This window comes from Rhinatrema bivittatum, chromosome 2 (assembly GCF_901001135.1).
Source record: "Rhinatrema bivittatum chromosome 2, aRhiBiv1.1, whole genome shotgun sequence".
NCBI classification, from domain to species: domain Eukaryota; kingdom Metazoa; phylum Chordata; class Amphibia; order Gymnophiona; family Rhinatrematidae; genus Rhinatrema; species Rhinatrema bivittatum.
The window spans coordinates 659,548,701-659,569,959 of record NC_042616.1 but is presented as its reverse complement, the minus strand read 5'-3'; the positions used below and the strand labels follow the sequence as shown (position 1 = coordinate 659,569,959).

Sequence of the window (21,259 nt, the reverse complement as noted above, 5' to 3'; positions counted from 1 at the left end):
ATCCCGATGTGCAGATATGCTTCCGTGAGATCCAGAGATGCCAGAAACTCTCCCTGACGAACCGACGCAATAACGGACTGCAACATTTCCATGCGGAACTGAGGGATCCAGAGGCACCTGTTGACCCCTTTTAAATCGAGAATGGGGTGGAAGGTTCCTTCTTTCTTCGGCACCACGAAATAAATGGAATATCGGCCCCTCTGAAGCTCCGCGGGAGGAACAGAGATGATAGTGCCGAGTTCGAGCAGACACCGCATGGTCTCCACTATCGCCCGGTTTTTTGTGCCCCACCCGCATGGTGAGACCAGAAACTGCTGGCAGGGTTGATGTGCAAAATCTAACGCGTAGCCATGTCTTATCACTGTGAGTACCCACTGATCTGACGTGATTTTGGCCCATTCCTCATAAAATAGAGACAGTCTGCCTCCCACCCTTGGTACCGAGGAATGGACCGGCTGCACATCATTGTGAGGGCTTACCTCCCTGGGCATTCTGGTTGGTACCTGGTCGACCGAAACGCCGGCCACGAAAGGACTGAGAGTACGCCTGCTGCCAACTGGCGTTATGCCGAAAGGAAGAAACTGAGCCTCTGGACGTGCGAGGCCTCCGACCTCCACGAAAACAAGCAGCAAAAGATCCCCTAGATCTTGGCCTATCTTCCGGTAACCGGTGCATCTTATTCTCGCCGAGAGACTGAATCAGATCCTCCAGCTCTTTACCAAAAAGTAGCTTGCCCTTGAACGGCAAAGAACCTAGCTGAGCCTTGGATGACACATTGGCCGCCCAGTGACGGAGCCACAACAGACGCTGCGCCGACACAGCCGACACCATGGCTCTGGCTGAGGTACGAAGCAAATCATGAAAGGCATCTGCACTATAGGCAATCACGGCCTCAAGTTTTCCAGCCTGAAGTGCTTCCTCGTGCGAAAGTGACTCATTGGTCAGCAGTTGCTGTACCGAACGAAGACCAGCACGTAAGGAAAAATTACTGTAGATAGCCGCTCGGACTTCCAGTGCAGAAACTTCAAAAATCTTCTTAAGCTGAATCTCCAGCTTGCGATCCTGCAAATCCTTAAGGGCCGGCCGCCCCCCCCCCCCCCCATAACCGGGATGGTGATCTTTTTCGTGACCGCCGCTACCGCTGCATCCACCTTAGGGACTCTCAACAAATCCAAGGCGTCCTCTGGCAGGGGGCAGAGCTTGTCCATCACCTTTGCCACCTTAAGATCTAATTCCGGCGTATCCCATTCCTTGAATAGTAAATCCGTAGCAGAAAAATGGAAGGGAAATGCTGAAGGGGGCCTTTTTTCCAGCCCTCCAGGCCTTAAAAGGCCTTATGCATTAACAAAACGAAATCTGAAGAAAAAGAGGAATCAGAGGACAAATCATCTCACCCCGGATCGGTGTCCATATTAATAGGAGCGCCAGACCCTGCAGATTTTTCCCCTCAGGGACCTTTCACTGCGGCGGTGCCCATCTACCTACAATCTTTTTTTTTTTTTTTTAATTCACCTAACTACCCTGTCACCAACAAGAAGCTAGGCCCTAGCACAGACTGTAGGTTTTGCACCTCCTCCACCTGCTGGAAACAGAAGAATAGTGCCAGACTGTAGGTGGTACCAGCCTATATAAGGCGGAGTTTTGTTTGGCAAACTTCTGTCTCCAACTGCTTAGGGGGGGGGGGGGGGCAAAACCCAGGAGTCTGGATGATCCAGGTACGTACAGGGAAGGAAAGTTCCCTCTGAGGCCGCTCCAGATTTCAGAGCGGCCTCGGAGGGAATGGAGAAAAGCTGCGCAGCTCGGCGCGCGCAAGTTGCACAATTATGCACCCCATTGTGCGCGCGACCCTGGATTTTATAACATGCGTGCGGCTGCGCGCGCATGTTATAAAATCGGGCGTACATTTTAAAATCTGGCCCTGAGGATTTACAATTCTAAAGTAATCAAATACCAAATCTACAACATATCATACCACAATGAGTATTACAAACACTACTTATATCCACTCATACATCTGAACCCTATCTAACTAGTATTCCATAATCAACCATTCAATACAATCCACAATAATAAAAACAATGTATCCTTAAAAACCCTCCTTTACATTGTATCACTCCTCTCAGACAGTGAAACAATGTATACTAAGAACACAGAAATTGCCATGCTGGGTCAGACCAAGGGTCCATCAAGCCCAGCATCCTGTTTCCAACAGAGCCCAAACCAGGCCACAAGAACCTGGCAATTACCCAAACACCAAGAAGATCCCATGCTACTGATGCAATTAATAGCATTGGCTATTCCCTAAGTAAACTTGATTAATAGCAGTTAATGGACTTGTCTTCCAAGATCTTATCCAAACCTTTTTTGAACCCAGCTACACTAACTGCACTAACCACATCCTCTGGCAACAAATTCCAGAGCTTAATTGTGCGTTGAGTAAAAAAGAATTTTCTCCAATTAGTCTTAAATGTGCTACTTGCTAACTTCATGGAATGCCCCCTAGTCCTTCTATTATCCGAAAGAGTAAATAACCGATTCACATCTACTCATTAAAGACCTCTCATGATCTTAAAGACCTCTATCTTATCCCCCCTCAGCCATCTCTTCTCCAAGCTGAACAGGCCTAACCTCTTCAGCCTTTCCTCATAGGGGAGCTGTTCCATCCCCTTTATCATTTTGGTTGCCCTTCTCTGTACCTTCTCCATAGCAACTATTTACATAGCAAGTGTATTTCAAATGTCTCAATGAGATAAAAGACTTCCAATTTTTGAGGGCGTCCCAACAAAGCAAGATCCTCTCTGTTTCGCCTAATATAGGCTTCCTCAGGGGATGTGTAACGACTGATGTTCCTCAATGATGTATAAAGGTATCCCAACATCATTAATAATCTATTAGTGTAACTTCCCTCATAAACCCTCCGCTATCCTATACACAGTCACTGCGATAATAAATCCCCTTACTGGGTTGCATAACTCCTTTTAATGCCTCAAAATATATGACTCTACAAGAAAAGTTTAAATAAAATTATATTATGTGTTGTTTAATATATAAATTGCAAAACTACAATCTCTCCATAAGTTAATTTAGTACTTGCCAGTCACCATTGCTGTTGCTGCCGCATCTCTCTCTACACTCAGCGGAGAGAATAATGTATGACCATGGCATTCCTATTATTAATTTAAAAATTCTTGGACAACTTTCTGAAAAATTATATGGAAGGTAAATGTTGATTAAAAACATTTTTTGATATGTTAACATTTGTGATCTTTGAGAGTACAATATAATAGTAAAATTTAATTTGTTGTAGAGTACATTATGTGGATGAAGTCCATGATTAAGAAGAACCCGACAGATTTAATGTGTGCAAGTTTCGTTAATTATTAGCTAATATTCTATGGTTTGGGGTTTTACATTTTAAAGTTTAAAAATATCTTATCAATGTGCATAATTACAATACAATGAGGATTTAAAATTCTAAAGTAATCAAATATCAAATCTACAACATATCTTATCACAATATATATTACAAACATTACTTATATCCACTTATACATCTGAACCATATCTAACTAGTGTTCCACAATCAATGATTCAATACAATCCACATTAACAAAAACAACGTATCCTTAAAACCCCTCCTTTACATGATATCACTCCTCTCAGACAGTGAAAAACTGTATGCTATTTACACAGCAAGTGTGTTTCAAATGTCCCAATGGGATAAAAGACTTCCAATTTTTGAGTGCGTTCCTGCAAAGCAGGATCCTCTTTGTTTCACCTAATAATAGGCTTCCTCAGGGGATGTGCAACAACTGATGTTCCTGAATGATGTTGTATAAAGGTGTCCCAACATAATTAATAATCTATTAGGGTAACTTCCCTCATAAACCAAGATTGTAAAATATCTACAAGAAATATATTTATGAGTTAATGGATTATTTAAATGAAAATACAATCATCACCTAGTTCCTATAAGGGTAACTTGTTAAAGATTTCTAAAAACATGTTTGGAAGTATTGAATTTAAGGAGAACATGACCTTTTAGATACTAAAACAGCATTGAGACTCTAAAATCCAATTAAACACTAGTGCATCAATGCGGTAGAATTGACGTTTCCAAATGCTTCAAAGACAGAAAAGTATGCTCAAGACACCAGGGTGCCTTAAGTATCAACTATGCTTAAAGCATTGAAGAATCACTTATACTGTATATTGTAATGATGAGGTTATCTCAATGAACAGAAATGTTCATGAAATGTCAAATTATTCTAGAGGTACCAAAGTATTCTCAAAACACAGATAATCAACTTATCAGGCACATTCATGGTAATTAAAAAGCTTTACGGCAAAGCACTATTGAAGTGCAGCTGCACGCAATACTGAGAATACGGCAAGCACTGCTGGACATTAAAGCACCCTCGAATCAATGTTAAGCCCAAACACAATCAAGCTACTAACCAGCTTCAATGAAACAACAAACGATCAAAGCCATCTCAAAGGAATAAATCATTAACAAGGTAGTCCCTTTGTTGTTTTTTGCGTTTTCCTAATGTCCACGTGCATTTGGCTGAGCATTATTGCTTACATAAATTGGTAAATACCTGGGAGCCACAATTTCTCCAAGGGTATTGGCTAGTCCTCTGTGAAGTTCTTCATTCAAAGATGGGACGGCACTGGTTCCATAATTACTTCTGTGCATTACTCCATCAGGTATAGAGGTCTGGAAAGCTACTCGGGGCTTTTCAGGTGGTACTCTCTCTTCTTCATTGCTAGGCTTAAAACCAGGTACCCGTGGATGAGAGGCAATGTTTTGATTTTGAACTTCATTCCAGGAATTTACTGTTCTGAATTGTTTCAGTCTGTCAGGCTTTTAAAAAACAAAACATGTTAAATATTACTACAGCATTGTGTCAAACTTAATGGGAATTTATGTTTAGTTTCCCTAGTGTAATGCTACATTATGGATGGTAATACTGAGGTTACGCAGAAGAGCCCAAAATCCCTTTTATATATGTCAGTGATGACTTAAGGCACTGCATCATAAAGTGGGCTAAAGGGCAAGGCATATACAAGCTGCAAACAGAAATTAGATAAAACCAGTCATAACCAGTAGTTATTTACTTTGAAAAAGACTGTTAGATTGGATAAGGCATAGCTTGTGACTAATTATATCTCTGTTGTAGTTCCCATTTTTTAACCAATCATGCAATTTGACGCATTTCTGCATTCTTGAGAAATAACAAGCATATCTGGGAAATGGTATGAATAATCCTGAAAGAGTATAATACCTGACATTTGATTTGTCTATTGTCTGTACCTATCCTTGTTTAGCATAAAGCTGAAGTGAGAAAAAGTATAAATGTATGAATTTTTACTGCATATGCCAAGACTTTTCCCCATTCTTGGTTGAGCACTCTTCCTGTACATACAGATAATAAAAACAGGAACTTTAACTGCAGGAATTTCTGGCTGCGTAGTTTTTATTTTTCAGTCTAATTATGGGGCAAAAAGGGACCAAGGGAATAAAAATCACACAACTACAATCATAAAACTGAAATATAAAAAACGTTCAAGATTTCCAAAGAGTCAAAAGAAAACTGGATATTAAATTCTTCTGCATTATAAGACATGTGCAATTCTAAGGATTTATTAAAGTATAAAAACCCAAAAGCAAATTTCATCTTTTTAAAGGGATGTAATATTAATAAAGTGGATTTATATGCCATCTTTCATCCAAAGCAGGATCCCAATCCCATTTTAATACTTCAGAAGCATATATGCAGCCATTTCTTGGGTAAATGGCTTAGCTGTTATGCTGCTTGCAATTGGACTGCATGAAAGCTTCCAAAAAGGGAGAGGGAACATTATTAACAGGATCAATCAGCCATAACGCAGGGGTGATGTCACCCGAGGACGTCACAGAACCAGCTCTCAGAACTTAGATAAAATCTTTCTGAAAATATATGGGAGTTCCGGAATAGATGACTCTCCAGGGAGAAGAGCAGATATGAAGTTTGGATGATTCATTCTGTTGTCTACGAAGAACCCTATTTATAGGTAAGCAAACTTGCTTTCTCCAGCAACAAGCAGGCATGAATCAGCCATTACACATAGGGAAGTCCCAAGCTGAGGGCTGCACTGCAGAACTACTATTAAAACAGACAACCTGGACCCCACCAGGTAAGAATGGACTACTGGATAAATAGGCTGTCTCTCATGCTTTGCTGTCCAGACAATAATAGGACATGATGGTGTGACCAGATCACTAAGTAGCAGCTTTGATTATGTCCTCAACAGACGTGGCTCACAGATGAGCCACTGAAGCTGCCATGGCTCGCACTTGAAGAGCCTTGACAGAGTTTGTAATCTGTAAGCCAGCAAGAGTATAACAGTGCCTATACAGGCCTCTAGCTAATTACAGAGAGTTCTCTTGGCAACTGCCCTTCCCAAGGAGTAAACAATCCATTCTCCGTTGTGAGCATGCAGTCTCTGAAAGAAAGTTGGCGCGACAAAGGGGCCTGCCCCTTTGTCTCGCCCCTTCGGCGCAGCCCCGAGGAAGCCCCGAGTCTACATCTTGATCTTTGGCCCGAGTCTATAAATTCCTTACCATCTTTCACTGCCCACCTACCAGTTCATACAACATAGCATCAGCACCAATAATTCAAAACACAAACATCACCAAAGAACGGCTTTAATATTCAAACCCCAGTTACCAAGCCAACTTTACAACGAAAGCTCGTGGCATTTCCAGAATTGCCAGCAAACCTCTCTGAGGAACTTTAAAACATCTTATTATACATCCTCCCAACGCCACCAGGTCTGCTGCCGCTTAACATTCGCCCATCATTCTCCGGACTGCACTCGCCCATCACTCCCTGGACTGCACTCGCCCATCACTCTCTGGACTGCACTCGCCCAACACACGCCCATCATACATCCAGCACGCTTCTAACATTATTCGCCCAGCACTCTTCAAACCGCATTCGTCCAGCTCTCTCCAGTCAACATTCTCCTAACACTCCTTTCTGACCGTAACAATTCCTACAGTCTGCCACTCAACCAATTACATCCCAACATGCACCCCCTCACAATTCCCATCATCCACAATCCCAAATGGAGAATACCAAAGCCCCCTACCCCCCCTCATCACAATCGTCAACAGAGGCTCAGGCCCATCTTGCTGACACCTGTCACTCAATTCCTTGGACTAACTCTTTTCTCACTCACTTTGATTAATGCACAATCAATCGCCAAGAAAAGTCATATATTCAACGACTACCTATCCGATACAAAACCTGACATCTGTGCTATCACAGAAACCTGGTTAAAACCCTCCGACACTGCACTAATAAATCAGCTACCCATACAGGAATACGATGTTCTCTCTATTCCCAGACCTAAAAAAAGAGGAGGTGGACTTCTCCTCGCAGCCAAAAAAACACTGGGTCTGACATTACAGACTTCCAACAACATATCAAAGATTGAATTTGCCCTATTCAACTCAAAACATCTGACTGTCGGCCTAATTTATGCTCCCCCCGGAATACTGGAAGCAGACCCATCATCCATCATAGAACTTACAGCAAAACACCTAAATTCCAGAAAACCTACCATCCTCATGGGAGATTTTAATCTGCACGTTGATATCCAACCTCATTCTACCAACTGTAAAACTCTTCTCTCCTCTCTCAACAATATGGGTTTCAGACAAATAGTGACTGAACCTACCCACAAAGCAGGCCATACGCTGGACCTTATATTCATAAATGAAGGTATCACAACCCACACCACTCCAACTTGCACTCCAATACCTTGGTCAGACCATAGAATTATATCATCGGTATTAAAAATAAAAGATCTTCCACCACAATCCACACAACCAATAACTATATCGTTTAGGAAACAATGCTCAGGAGACCAACTCAGTGAACACCTGGCCAAGGAACTTGAACACCTAGACCTTTCCGACATAAATTCAGCAACTTCATCATGGACCAACATCACTAAAAAGGTTGCAGATCAAATTTGCCCCATGACAACTAAATCCATCAATCCAAACAAAGACAACAGGAGACCCTGGTTCACACCGGAGCTAAAAAATCATAAACACGAGTTGAGATGCAAGGAACAAAACTGGCGAAAAAACCCATCTTCAACCACCCTCCTCATCTACAAATCATGCCTTAACTCATACAGAAACAACATCAACACAACAAAGAGAATATTCTTCTCCAAAAAAATCCACCACCTCATTTTTGATTCAAGAGCTCTTTTCTCCTTTGTATCAACCCTCACAAAACCCCCGGCACCTACCATTCCAGACGATCAAGCACTCAATAAAGCGAACGAACTGGCAGACTTCTTCGACAACAAAATCACCTCACTCCTAGCCCCTCTCAAGGGACCATCTACACATCCAATACATGTAATCAACCTCAGCCCCCAATCATCGCTACCAACCGCCCAACAAACACCACACTCAACTGCTCAACAACCACCACTCCCAACAGATCAACAACCATCACACCCAAATGTCAAACAACCCAACACTTCACTACCAGTGCTCAACACTTTTGAACTCACATCATCTTTAGAAATAGAGAATATTCTCAAAAAGATAAAACCATCCTCCCATCCATCAGACCATATTCCATCCAACAAATTGAGTCTGATCACCAACACCATAGCCAAACCTTTAGCAGACATCATTAACTGCTCCTTCACCCAAGGACATGTCCCGAACCAACTCAAGTTAGCCATGCTCAAGCCGATCCTCAAAAAACCTAACTTACCTACCACAGACCCAGCTAACTTTAGACCCATAGCAAACCTCCCTTTCATTTCCAAAGTCATGGAGAAAGTTGTAAACAAACAACTTACTGAATACCTTAACGAAAACAATATCCTCGCCTCAAACCAATTTGGCTTTCGTAAAACTATGAACACCGAATCATTATTAACATCACTATCCGACACTATCATTTTCAACCTAGAAAAGGGCCAACCTTGCCTCCTCGCTCTCTTGGATCTCTCATCAGCGTTTGATACCGTAAACCACTCATGCCTCCTGCAACGCCTAATAGACATCGGCATTACAGGAGTAGCTTTTAACTGGTTCAAATCGTTTTTGGAGAACAGATCATACAAGGTCAAGATAAATAACAAAGAGTCTCATACCATCGAATCCAAGAGGGGGGTACCACAAGGATCATCCCTCTCCCCGACTCTTTTCAACATTTATCTGCTCCCACTCTGTCAACTTCTCACCAACCTTAAGCTAAGACATTACCTATACGCGGATGATATTCAAATCCTCATCCCTATAGAAGATTCCCTACACAAAGCTTTATCATACTGGAATAAATGTCTATCAGCTATCAACAATCTACTCGCCAGCATCAACCTGGTTCTAAACAAAAACAAAACTGAAATCCTCATTATAGCACCGGAAAACTATACCCCCTCCTCACATTATAACACTAATCAACATCCGGACACTGCAGGGCTCTCCACCACGCAACAAGTTAGAGACCTGGGAGTCATCATAGACAGCAGACTCAATTTCAACAAATTCGTCAACAACACAACAAAAGAATGTTTCTTTAAACTTCAAACATTAAAGAAACTTAAACCACTCCTCCTATACAGAGACTTCCGCATGGTTCTACAAGCCATCATTCTCACTAAGCTGGATTACTGTAATTCTCTCCTCCTAGGCCTACCAGCATGCACCATCAAACCACTTCAGATGGTCCTGAACGCCTCTGCAAGAATTCTATCAAATGCCAAAAAAAGAGATCATATCACCCCAATCCTCCACCATCTCCACTGGCTTCCGATTAAATTCAGGATCCAGTTCAAGTCTTTAATGATGATACATAAGGCCTTACACAACATCGCACCTCTCAACCTAACATTTCAAATTCAACTACACACATCCGTGAAACCAACCAGAAGCGCCTATCAGAACAGACTAATCACTCAACCAGCGAAATCCGTTCTGAGGAAACGTGCATTATCCACAGCAGGCCCTTCACTTTGGAACTTGCTACCTCCAGACCTTCGTCTTGAACCATGCCACCCTACATTTAAAAAGCAACTTAAGACTTGGCTGTTCAAACAAGCTTTCCCCTAGAGCTAAGAACACGTTGAAGAAAATGTAACCTACTTCGATTAATCTGTACAATGTTAAAACTTGTTTACTTAATTTTCAATGTTCAATTGTAAAAACTCCTGTTTTATTCTTATTCTGTTCTATGTAAACCGCTAAATGTAGCGACAGTTATTGTTCCTTGTGAACCGGGGTGATATGTATATTATACAGGAACCTCCGGTATATAAATCATTTAAATAAATAAATAAATAAATAAATAAATAAATACAACAGTTTGATGTAGAATACAAGCACCATTTTTGGAAGGAACTTAAGCTGAGTTCACAGAACAATTTTCTTAAAAAATGTAGGTATGGTGAAAAGGAAAACAGAGCTATTAGTGAATATCGAATGGCTTGCAGCTTCAAAAGGTTGAGCTGCAGGAAGAATCCACTTGGGACCACAGCCCTCCAGTCAACTTAGCATTGGTGTGCAATCCTGTAATGGTGGGGCTGGCCACGGTTAGCCTCCCTTACCCTCTGGACGCCACACTGGGAACGCCACCACTGCCCTCTTAGGTGTGCACCCACACACAGCTGTAATTTACTGGGCCCGCAGCAGGAAATTCCACCGTGGCTCTCTTGGATGATGTCACCCCAGCAGGGATTTAAACACCGGTCTCACTATCACCAGATGCCTTAGCAATAGATCTCCTGCTAGGTTTGCAGAGCTAGTTGCTCAGCATATTCCCATGCATGCACAAGATAGGCTGTGCATATTTAACAGCAGCACAAGGGCTTATTACTCCATGTCGTGACAACTCCCCACCCTTTGATGGAAGCATCGGTTTACAGAGTCACTTGATGCCCTGGAATGCATGAAACACCCACCTTCAGAACCTCTGGGTTTATCTACCACTGGAGGGACTTTTGCATCTTGGGAGCTACAGAGACTTGATGGGACAATGGCTAGCACAGCTGATCCCACTGGCAATGGAGGACACAGAGGAGACTATGAATGTGCAGATGAGGCAGAGGAACATGTTCGCTGCGGGCATGTGACCTAAAAGGACAAAGATTGTCCTTGCTGACAGCCAATCCAGGTGTAGCAGGGATTTTGTAAGACCCATTAAAACTCCACTTTTTTCTGCTGGTAGAAATGTCTTCTCCTGAAGCGAGTCTATCCAGGAATATATGAACTGGATCCTTTGAGATGGAATTAAAATGGACTTCAAGAAACTGACAAGGAAGCTCAGGAACTGGAGAAGTTGGATGGTTGGTGGAGGAAATAGAGTACACTCCCTGGAGACTAATCAACCAATTGTCCAGGTAAGAAAATATGTAGACTTCCTCCGGTGGAGTTGAGCAACCACTACTGAAAGATACTATGAAGTCCATATTCAAAAGTCATTTAAACGGATAACACAATAGTTATCCGTCTAAATGGTATACCCAGCTATATTTAGCCCTTATCTGATTAAATTGGGTAACTAGTTACCTGGCTAAAATTTAGCAGAATAAGACAGGGCGTTTCAGGAGAAGGCAGGTGGCATTCTGGGAAGGAACTGAGTTAGCAGATATTCGGAGTTAGCTAGTTATCTTCTGCAGTTAACTCTGGTCGGGCCAGAGGGCTGTCTTAAACTTAGCTGGTTATACATAAATGGCTAACTTTAAGATAGCAGGGTATATTTAGCAACACATTCACGCTGCTGAATATATCCTGCTAGTTAGTTAGTAATGTATAACCAGCTAACTAGCACAGTGGCTGAATATGGACCCCTAAGTGAATACTCTTGGAGCCATCAAGAAGCCAAATAGGAGCACTTGAATTGATAGTACATACCCTCCACCACAAATCTGAGAAACGTCCAATAGACAGAATGAATAGGAACATGCACATAAGCATTTTTCAAATCCAGAGAACACATCCAATCCATCAGCTGAATGAAAGGCAGAATTGTCTGGAGGGAATTCAACTTGTATTTCTCTAAGACCAACAATCTGTTCAATTTCTGCTGATCCGGAATGGCCCTTAGCCCCTGACTTCTTGTGGATTAAGAATCACCAGAAATGAAACCCCAGGTCACACTCCCAAGGCAGGACAAGCTCTATGCCTTCTGCTGAAGGACAGGGGTTATTTCCAGCTATAGTGAGAAGGTTGGGAGGGGATAGAAATGAAGGCTGATCTCCGCTGAGTCGGAGGAAGGCGAGAGAAGCATATGCGGTAGTCATACTCCATAACTCTCAGGATCCACTTGTCCTTGGTTAAGTGGATCCACTACAGAAGGAAGGACTGGACCCTTCCCCCACCAAAGGAGAGAGGCCTCAGAGACATCAAAAAACTTGCCCCATGTTTAGCTGCAATTGCTGCTGGCCTTTGGTTGTTGCCTCTCCATCCTCTAGCAAATAGTTGTTGAGGCAGAGGAGGAGGAGCTTGTTGTTGTTGAAAAGAACACAAGAACCACCTCTAAAAAAAAAAAAATATTTGTACAAGTTCTGATAGTGACCGCAAAGTGGATTAATAATCCTTAAAAGAAGTCACTGCCTCCTGCAACTTATTCCCAAGCAAGTTCTCCCTCTTACAGGGCACATCAATCAGGCAGTTGTGCACATCCTCATGGAGTCCATTCAAAAATAACCTTAGAAGCCACCTGGCTCCTACAGAGAATGCAGAGGTTCTGGCTGTGGTGTCAAAAGTCTTAAAGGCAGAGCAGATGAGATGCTTTTCACACTCCTCCGCATCACTGTTAATTCTGCCTACCTAAGACCTGTTGCTTCTTAGTGATACAGTAGCTGGATTATGCCAAACCTCGGAGAGGCCTAGACTCTGTACCGAGTTGATTTTGTGAGCTACTGGGAGGCATGATATCAGAGTTTGCCACATCCTCATTTACAGAACTTTGAGGAGGCTGTGCATCAGGATGGATAAGAAGTCTGTTGGTGGATGTAGAAATTGCAAAAAGCCAAAAACATCCTGCTCCTTTCTCGTGTAAATGGGACATTCTCTTCGCCAACTTCTGAAGAAAGAACAGATGATCTTCCAGGGGATATGTATGTTGATGCAAGTCAAGTAGGGGATCTGAAGGAATTTCTGTAGAATCTTCTTTGCTTGGCCACTCAGGGACACTCACCCAAGACCTCATCAACAATAATGGAGATCAAGGTCGTGACCTCTAATGATCTGATACAGAAAGGACCAGTACCATTTCAGAACGGGCTGACACTTCCCCCTACCTTGGGGCAGAAGAACCCATATCAGGAAGAAGACTCACTCCCATTGCCAGAATTCCATGGTGCACGGTCCAAGCCTCCCAAGAATCCCTAGCCAGTCTGATTCTCAGGATGACCACAATGAATATTCAAGAGAAAGTTACATGCACTGCCTCTATCCAATGCAAATCTGCATCATACATACTTCATTGTGGATACTCTAAACACCAGACTGGCTTTGGGGTGCTCTAGGACTGACAAGGAACAATGCACTAAATCACACAAAGTGTTTGCGACAGAGAGGCATTTCAAATTTATATCACAAGTTATCTCCCAATACTTCTCTCACTCTCAATACTTCGTACTTATTCCTTTAACAATACACCCAACACAGTAAATCTTTGTAGTGGGTCACCTTAACAATAAGGAAAAAACACAATTTCTGCAGTTATCAAAATTAGAAGCATTTCCAGAATTATAAATACATAATACAACAGCAGTTAAGGACCCAACCTTATCTCCAGCTTTATCTTCATTTTACCAACAAGAATCCTCTGTGCTTATCCCATTCCTTCTTGATGTCTACTACTGCTTCTGGCCCAACCACTTCAACTGAAAGGATGGTTCATGTAACCACAATATTGTCATTGAACAATTATTCTCTTGCTTTACTCCTGAGTATACCTCCATCTAGTATCCTATCAGAAACCTTGGCTCTAAAATTTCATTTTCACTGAAAAATATCTATGTCTTAATCATATTCTCCTTTATTAGCAACTACATTTATTTATTTAAAAATGTTTGTATACCGCCTTTACAAATAGAGATTTAGTCAAAACGGTTTACAGATTTAAAACATACATAATTTAAATAAAAATTCATCAATAAAACGATAATCAGACAAAAATCTATAACATATCAATTTCATAAACAAAGAGACAAAAAGCGCCTCAGGGATATTATATGGTGCCTTAACTGTTAAGGTTGAAATTAAGTAATAGTGTAAAAAGAAAAAAGGAAAAGAGGTAGGGGCAGGGAGAAGGGAGGAAGAGAAAAAAGGGGAAAAAACATGGAATATTGGTATAAACTGATGGAAAAAATTGTGGTGATAATTATGAATGAGTGTATTGTGAATAATCATTTTGAAGAGGAAGTACTGAAAGCTTTTTGGAACAAATATGTTTTTAAGGATTTCTTAAATTGTTGCAGTGATGGTATAAGTCACAATCCAGTGGGAGCACTGAGAAGAAAGGATCACTTTGCTGGTGGCTGAAAGGAATCAGTAAGTTTTGGTTCATGTACATCCGCACATCCAACTTCCGCACATCCAACTTCCGCAATTTTTTTTTTAAGTATTGGGGAGAAGTGTGTTTGTGCTTTTAATAGTCAGTAAGGCAATTAATAAACAGAAGTTAGTGTGTTTATTTTTAAATAGTCTGTCAATAAGACTGCTAATAAGGTAATCAAATTTGCAGATGAATCAAAATTATTCAGAGTGATTAAATCACAAGCGGATTGTGATAAATTGCAGAGGACCTTGTGAGACTGGAAAATTGGGCATCCAAATGGCAGATGAAATTTAATGTGGATAAGTGCAAGGTGCAAATAGGGAAAATTAACCCATGCTATAGTTACACGATGTTAGGTTCCATATTAGGAGCTACTACATAGGAAAGAGATCTAGGCTTCATGGTGGATAATATATTGAAATCATCAGCTCAAAGTGCTGCGGCAGTCAAAAAAGCAAACAGAATATTAGAAATTATTAGGAAGGGAATGGTGAATAAAACGGAAAATGTCATAATGCCTCTATATCACTCCATGGTGAGACCGCACCTTGAATACTGTGCACAATTCTGGTCGCCGCATCTTAAAAAAAGATATAGTTGCAATGAAGAAGGTACAGAGAAGGGCGACCAAAATGATAAAGGGGATGGAATAGCTCCTCTATGAGGAAAGACTAAAGAGGTTAGGGTTGTTCAGCTTGGAGAAGAGACAGCTGAGGGGGGATATGATAGAGGTGTTTAAAATCATGAGAGGTCTGGAATGGGTAAATGTGAATCGGTTATTTACTCTTTCGGATAATAGAAGGACTAGGGGGCACTCCATGAAGTTAGCATGCAGCACATTTAAAACTGATCGGAGAAAGTTCTTTTTCACTCAACGCACAATTAAACTCTAGAATTTGTTGCCAGGGGATGTGATTAGTGCAGTTAGTGTAGCTGGATTTTAAAATGGTTTGGATATGTTTTTGGAGGAGAAATCCATTACCTGCTATTAATCAAGTTGACTTACAAAATAGCCACTGCTATTACTAGCATCAGTAGCATGGGATAGACTTAATTTTTGTGTACTTGCCAGGTACTTATAGCCTGGATTGGCCACTGTTGGAAGCAGGATGCTGGGCTTGATGGACCCTTGGTCTGACCCAGTATGGCATGTTCTTATGTTCTTAAATTCACTTCATAAAGATTATGGTGTAGACAAGGAATTGGCCACCTTTTCTGGCAAAATTTTCAAAGAAACAGCAATACCGCAATCAGCAATGAGATCCGCCATTAATGGACAAAAGGAAAATTAGTTTCTTACCTGATAATTTTCGTTCCTGTAGTACCAAGGATCAGTCCAGGACACCTTTTTAGCTTCTGGGTTGTGACCCCGCACCAGTAGATGGAGACAGATTAAAACTTGTGGGCGGAGCCATATATGCTCCTGTGCCAGTCACAGCCCCTCAGTCATACGTAATGTCAAAGTAGACAAAAAACAGAACAACCAAACTAAATAACTAACCTTAACAGGGAGCCATTCAAGGACCCCCAACCGGAACAGAACCCCAAAACGAGGGAGCAAAGCAATAACCGGAATAGTTAACAAAAGAGATGAGCGGACTCTCCGATTCTTCACAACAGCACGGGCGGGATCCTGGACTGATCCTTGGTACTACAGGAACGAAAATTATCAGGTAAGAAACTAATTTTCCTTTCCCTGTACGTACCAGGATCAGTCCAGGACACCTGGGATGTACCAGAGCTAAATTACCGAGGGTGGGAAGCAGAGAGTCCCGCTCGGAGTACCCTCTCTCCAAAACCCCCGGAAACCGCAGCCTGAACATCCAACCGATAGTGTCTAATGAAGGTATGTAAGGACTTCCAGGTAGCTGCCCTACAAATCTCTTGAGGCGAAACCTGAGAAGATTCCGCCCAAGACGCAGCATGAGCTCTTGTCGAATGAGCCCTGAGACCGTTCGGGATAGGCTTCCCTCGTAACACGTACGCTGAGCCGATGGCCTCTTTAAGCCACCGTGCGATTGTCGTCCTGGAAGCCGGGCCTCCTTTCTTTGGGCCCGAGAATAGAACAAAGAGATGATCCGACACCCGGAAAGGGTTAGTGACTTCTAGATAACGGAGGAGAACCCTCCGCACATCCAACTTCCGCAATTCTTTCCATTGCGGGTCCGAATATTCAGCACCTGCGAAAGCAGGAAGCTCAATAGACTGGTTCAAATGAAACGGTGACACCACTTTTGGCAAAAAAGACGGAACCATCCGCAGGGAAACTCCCGTATCTGAAATCCGCAGGAATGGCTCCCGACAAGACAAAGCCTGTAATTCCGAGACTCTCCGAGCCGAGGTAATCGCAACCAGGAAAACGGTCTTTAAAGTAAGATCCTTAAGAGTAGACCGTTTTAAGGGTTCGAACGGAGCCGTAGACAAAGAAGAAAGGACCCAATTAAGATTCCAGGAGGAACATGGATGATGTAGTGGTGGACGAAGATGTTTAGCCCCCCGAAGAAAACGAGAGACATCGGGATGCAGGGGCCAGAGAGGAACCGCGAACCTTACCCCGCAGACAACCAATCGCCGCCACCTGTACACGAAGGGTACTACAAGAAAGCCCTTTGGCTAGACCGGCCTGAAGAAAAGCCAGAATATCAGAGACGGAAGCGGAAATGGGATCTAGCCCTCGGCTGATACACCACTCCTCAAAAACTACCCAGACACGTACATAAGCCAAGGACGTAGACTGCTTTCTGGACCGCAGTAACGTGGCTACCACCGCATCTGAATAGCCTTTTTTCTTTAGACGTTGCCTCTCAAAAGCCATGCCGCGAGACAGAAGTGATCCGCATCCTCCAAACAAACGGGGCCCTGACGAAGGAGCCCCGGAAACCCCTGTAGCCGAAGGGGAACATCCACCGACAGCTGAACGAGATCCGCAAACCAAGGGCGCCGTGGCCACTCCGGCGCTACCATGATCACGTTGGACGGGTGCAACTCTATGCACCTTAAGATCTTGCCTATCATTGGCCACGGAGGGAATACGTACAACAACACGTTGGTTGGCCAAGGAAGAACCAGCGCATCGACGCCCTCGGCTCCTCGCTCCCGACGTCGACTGTAAAATCGAGGAGCCTTCGCGTTGTGCCACGTGGCCATCAGGTCCATGTGGGGTAGCCCCCACCGATCGCAAATGAGATGAAAAGCATCTTCCGTCAGCTCCCATTCTCCGGGGTCGAGGTGGTGTCGACTGAGGAAGTCCGCCTGAACATTGTCGACCCCGGCTATGTGAGATGCTGCTATGGAGTTGAGATGGCGCTCTGCCCAACTCATCAGAAGCTTTGCCTCTTCCGCCACAAGTGGACTTCTTGTCCCTCCTTGGCGATTGATGTATGATACTGTTGTTGCATTGTCCGACAACACACGGACCGCCTTCCCTTGGACCAACGGGAGGAAGGCTTGCAGAGCCAGGCGCACCGCTCTGGTTTCCAGACGGTTGATGGACCACTGCGACTGGACGGAGGACCATCGGCCCTGTACCGACTTGTCTAGGCAGACCGCTCCCCAACCGGAGAGACTGGCATCCGTCGTCACCACTGTCCAATCGGGGACCAACAGAGACACTCCGCAAGAGAGATGGCCCGGATCGAGCCACCAGTGAAGACTCTCCCGCGCCTGAGTCGTGAGTGGAAGTGGTAGGTGGAACTCTTCTGATACCCGGCTTCCATCGGGAGAGCAACGCAAATTGTAATGGTCGCAGATGAGCAAAAGCCCAAGGAACCAACGCCAGTGTGGACGCCATAGATCCCAGAACCGTAAGATAATCGCGAACCAGCGGCAGCTGAAGACTTAATAATCGACGCACTTGACACTGAAGCTTGCGTGCACGATCCGCGGACAGAAAAACCTTGCCCTGCTTCGTGTCGAAAAGAGCTCCCAGGTATTCCAAGGACTGGGTAGGAACAAGCTGACTCTTGTTGAGATTGACAACCCAACCTAAGGTCTGCAACAACTGGAGGACTCTGGCCACCGCCTGACGGCAACGGGTCTCGGACTTGGCCCGAATCAGCCAATCGTCCAAGTAGGGGTGTACCAGGAACCCCTCTCGTCGAAGATGAGCCGCCACTACTACCATTACCTTTGTAAATGTTCGCGGAGCTGTGGCGAGGCCGAAGGGAAGAGCCCGAAATTGGTAGTGTCTGCCCAAGATGCAAAATCTGAGGAACCTCTGGAAAGACGGCTGAATTCCGACGTGGAGGTACGCCTCCGTGAGATCTAAAGAGGCCATGAATTCGCCTGGACGAACTGAGGCAATCACTGACCGAATTGTTTCCATCTTGAAGTGTGGAATGCGCAGACATTTGTTTACCCCTTTGAGATCCAAAATTGGCCGGAACGTGCCGTCCTTCTTTGGCACGATGAAGTAGATGGAATAACGACCTGCGCCTTGCTGATCGGGAGGTACGGGGACGATTGCTCCTAAGTCCTCCAGACGCCTGAGAGTGCTTAGCACTGCCATGGTCTTTTTTGGGCACTTGCAGGGCGACATCAGGAACTTGTCCATTGGAGTCCGTACAAAATCTAACGCGTAACCGTGCCTTATTACATTGAGGACCCACTGATCGGATGTTATTTTGGTCCATTCCTCGAAAAATAAAGTCAACCTCGCCCCTACGTTTGGAACGGAGGTCCTTGGTTGCCGTAAGGAATGGACCCGCCGTATCTCATTGAGAGGCTTTGGGACCCGTGCCGGACGGGGTGCCTCCCTGTCTGCCGTAACGTTTCCCACGAAAGGACTGTGGCCACGAAGAGGCCCGGGAAGAAGTTGAGCGATAAGGAGGAGCCGAGGACCTCTGTGGACGAGATCTCTTGTTACCTCGAAACCGGGACCTGGACGGATAGGAGGATCGGGCTCTGGACCTGTCTTCTGGGAGTTTAAAAGCTCTGTTCTCTCCAAGAGAAAGCATGAGATCATCCAACTCTTTGCCAAATAACAACTTCCCCTTGAAGGGCAGGGCTCCAAGGTGAGCCTTGGAGGATCCATCCGCCGACCAATTGCGAAGCCAAAGCAAGCGACGCGCCGAGACTGCAGAGACCATGGATCTTGCTGAAGTACGTAGTAGGTCATAAAGAGCATCCGCACTATAAGCAATGGCAGCTTCTAGGCGATCCGCCTGCGTGGCCTCTTCAGGAGAAAGACCTGCATTCGCCTGTAGAACTTGGGCCCAGCGCAAACTAGCCGGCATGGCATAGTTGCTACAAATGGCAGCCCGGACCCCCAACGCTGAGACCTCGAAGATCTTTTTGAGCTGCACCTCAAGCTTCCTGTCCTGTATGTCTCTAAGGGCTGTGGCCCCAGTGACCGGAATCGTGGAACGTTTAGTTACCGCCGACACCGCTGAATCCACCTTTGGAAGCCGAAGAAGTTCCAGTGCGTCTTCTGGCAAAGGGTAGAGCTTATCCATTGCCTTAGATACCTTCAGACCTAGTTCAGGAGTATCCCACTCCCGAAACAAAATGTCAGACGCCGAGAAATGGAATGGGAAGGCTACCGCTGGACCAGTGAGTCCTAGGAGGACCGGGTCCATAGTTGCTCCGGGGCACGAGACTGTCGGTGGGGCTTCAACCCCTAACTCGCTGAGGATTGCCGGGATAAGCGGGGACAGCTCGTCCCTTCGGAAAAGGCGTACCACCTTTGGGTCGTCCCCATCACCGGCTTGCGAAGGTTTGCTCAGCCCTGTTTGGGCAGAACTGTCCCCTGACGCGCCATCGGCCCCCATCAGGGGCTCGTCGGGCGGATTTACCTCATCTTGTGAGGTGGACTCTGATTCTCTATCCTGCGGGATACCTCTTGGTGTCCGAGTTCCTGTCGCAGGGTCATCCCGAGATTTTTTCTTCCTTGGAGTATCCTTTTTAGAGTGTCCATGAAGTTCCTTGCGCCTGCGGCCCTTATATTTTAAAACTTTTCGCAGCAGGAGGGCAAAATCCGCCGAAAAAGACGACCCCGAATCTGAGGAGTCCGTTTCCTCGCCAGCCTCATCCGGGGACTCAGCCCCCCCAGCGGAAGTCCCCCCCGAAGGCCGTTGTTGAGGAGATAACTCGGGAGGAGCGGCAGAAACCCCTGCAGGTTCCTGTACAACTTCGTGAACTGAGGCCAAGATGGCCGCCGCTCCTGCACTAAGCGGGAAGGAGTCAGCTGGCGCGATAGAAGCGGCGGGAGTGCACGACGGCGACCGTACCGACCGGGAACGGACCCCCCTACGTGACATAGACGGTCCTTCCCCGCCCGGGACGCATGCAGAACAAATTCCCTCACGAGAGAGCCGCGCGCGCGCAGAGCCGCAAGCACGGCAAGTTGTGCCCCTAGGCATTCTCGCGGCCGCGGCGGGAAAATGTGAAGAAAAAATTGAAAAATAAAATAAAGCTTTGAATGCCGAAAAACTCCCCTCCCCTTGCCAAACCGAGGACCTTTTCTCCCCCCCCGGCGAAGAAGAAACGGAGAGCCGGCACAAACAAAAGAAATTAAACACACTTTTTTTTTTTTTTTTTTTTTTTTTTTTTTTTTTAAAGCAAACCTGCCGCTGTCCAGGGTCCTGGGGTTCCTGCTCCTGTTGGGGGTGAGTGAACCGGGCTCCCCGGTGTCACCCCCGACGCTGCTGCTTTAGTAGTTCGGGTCCTCG

General features: G+C 44.7%; 1 protein-coding gene across 11 annotated transcripts in view; it reads right to left on the bottom strand.

Annotated features, from left to right (window-relative positions):
- The window catches only part of CSPP1 (centrosome and spindle pole associated protein 1), a 471,676-nt gene that overhangs the window by 198,569 nt on the left and 251,848 nt on the right, over positions 1 to 21,259 (bottom strand). For all 11 annotated transcript variants that reach the window (XM_029591423.1, XM_029591419.1, XM_029591426.1 and 8 more), the window contains one exon: positions 4,602 to 4,867. In XM_029591423.1, the coding sequence (XP_029447283.1) occupies positions 4,602 to 4,867 (266 nt within the window). The remainder of the gene's footprint in view (positions 1 to 4,601; positions 4,868 to 21,259) is intronic.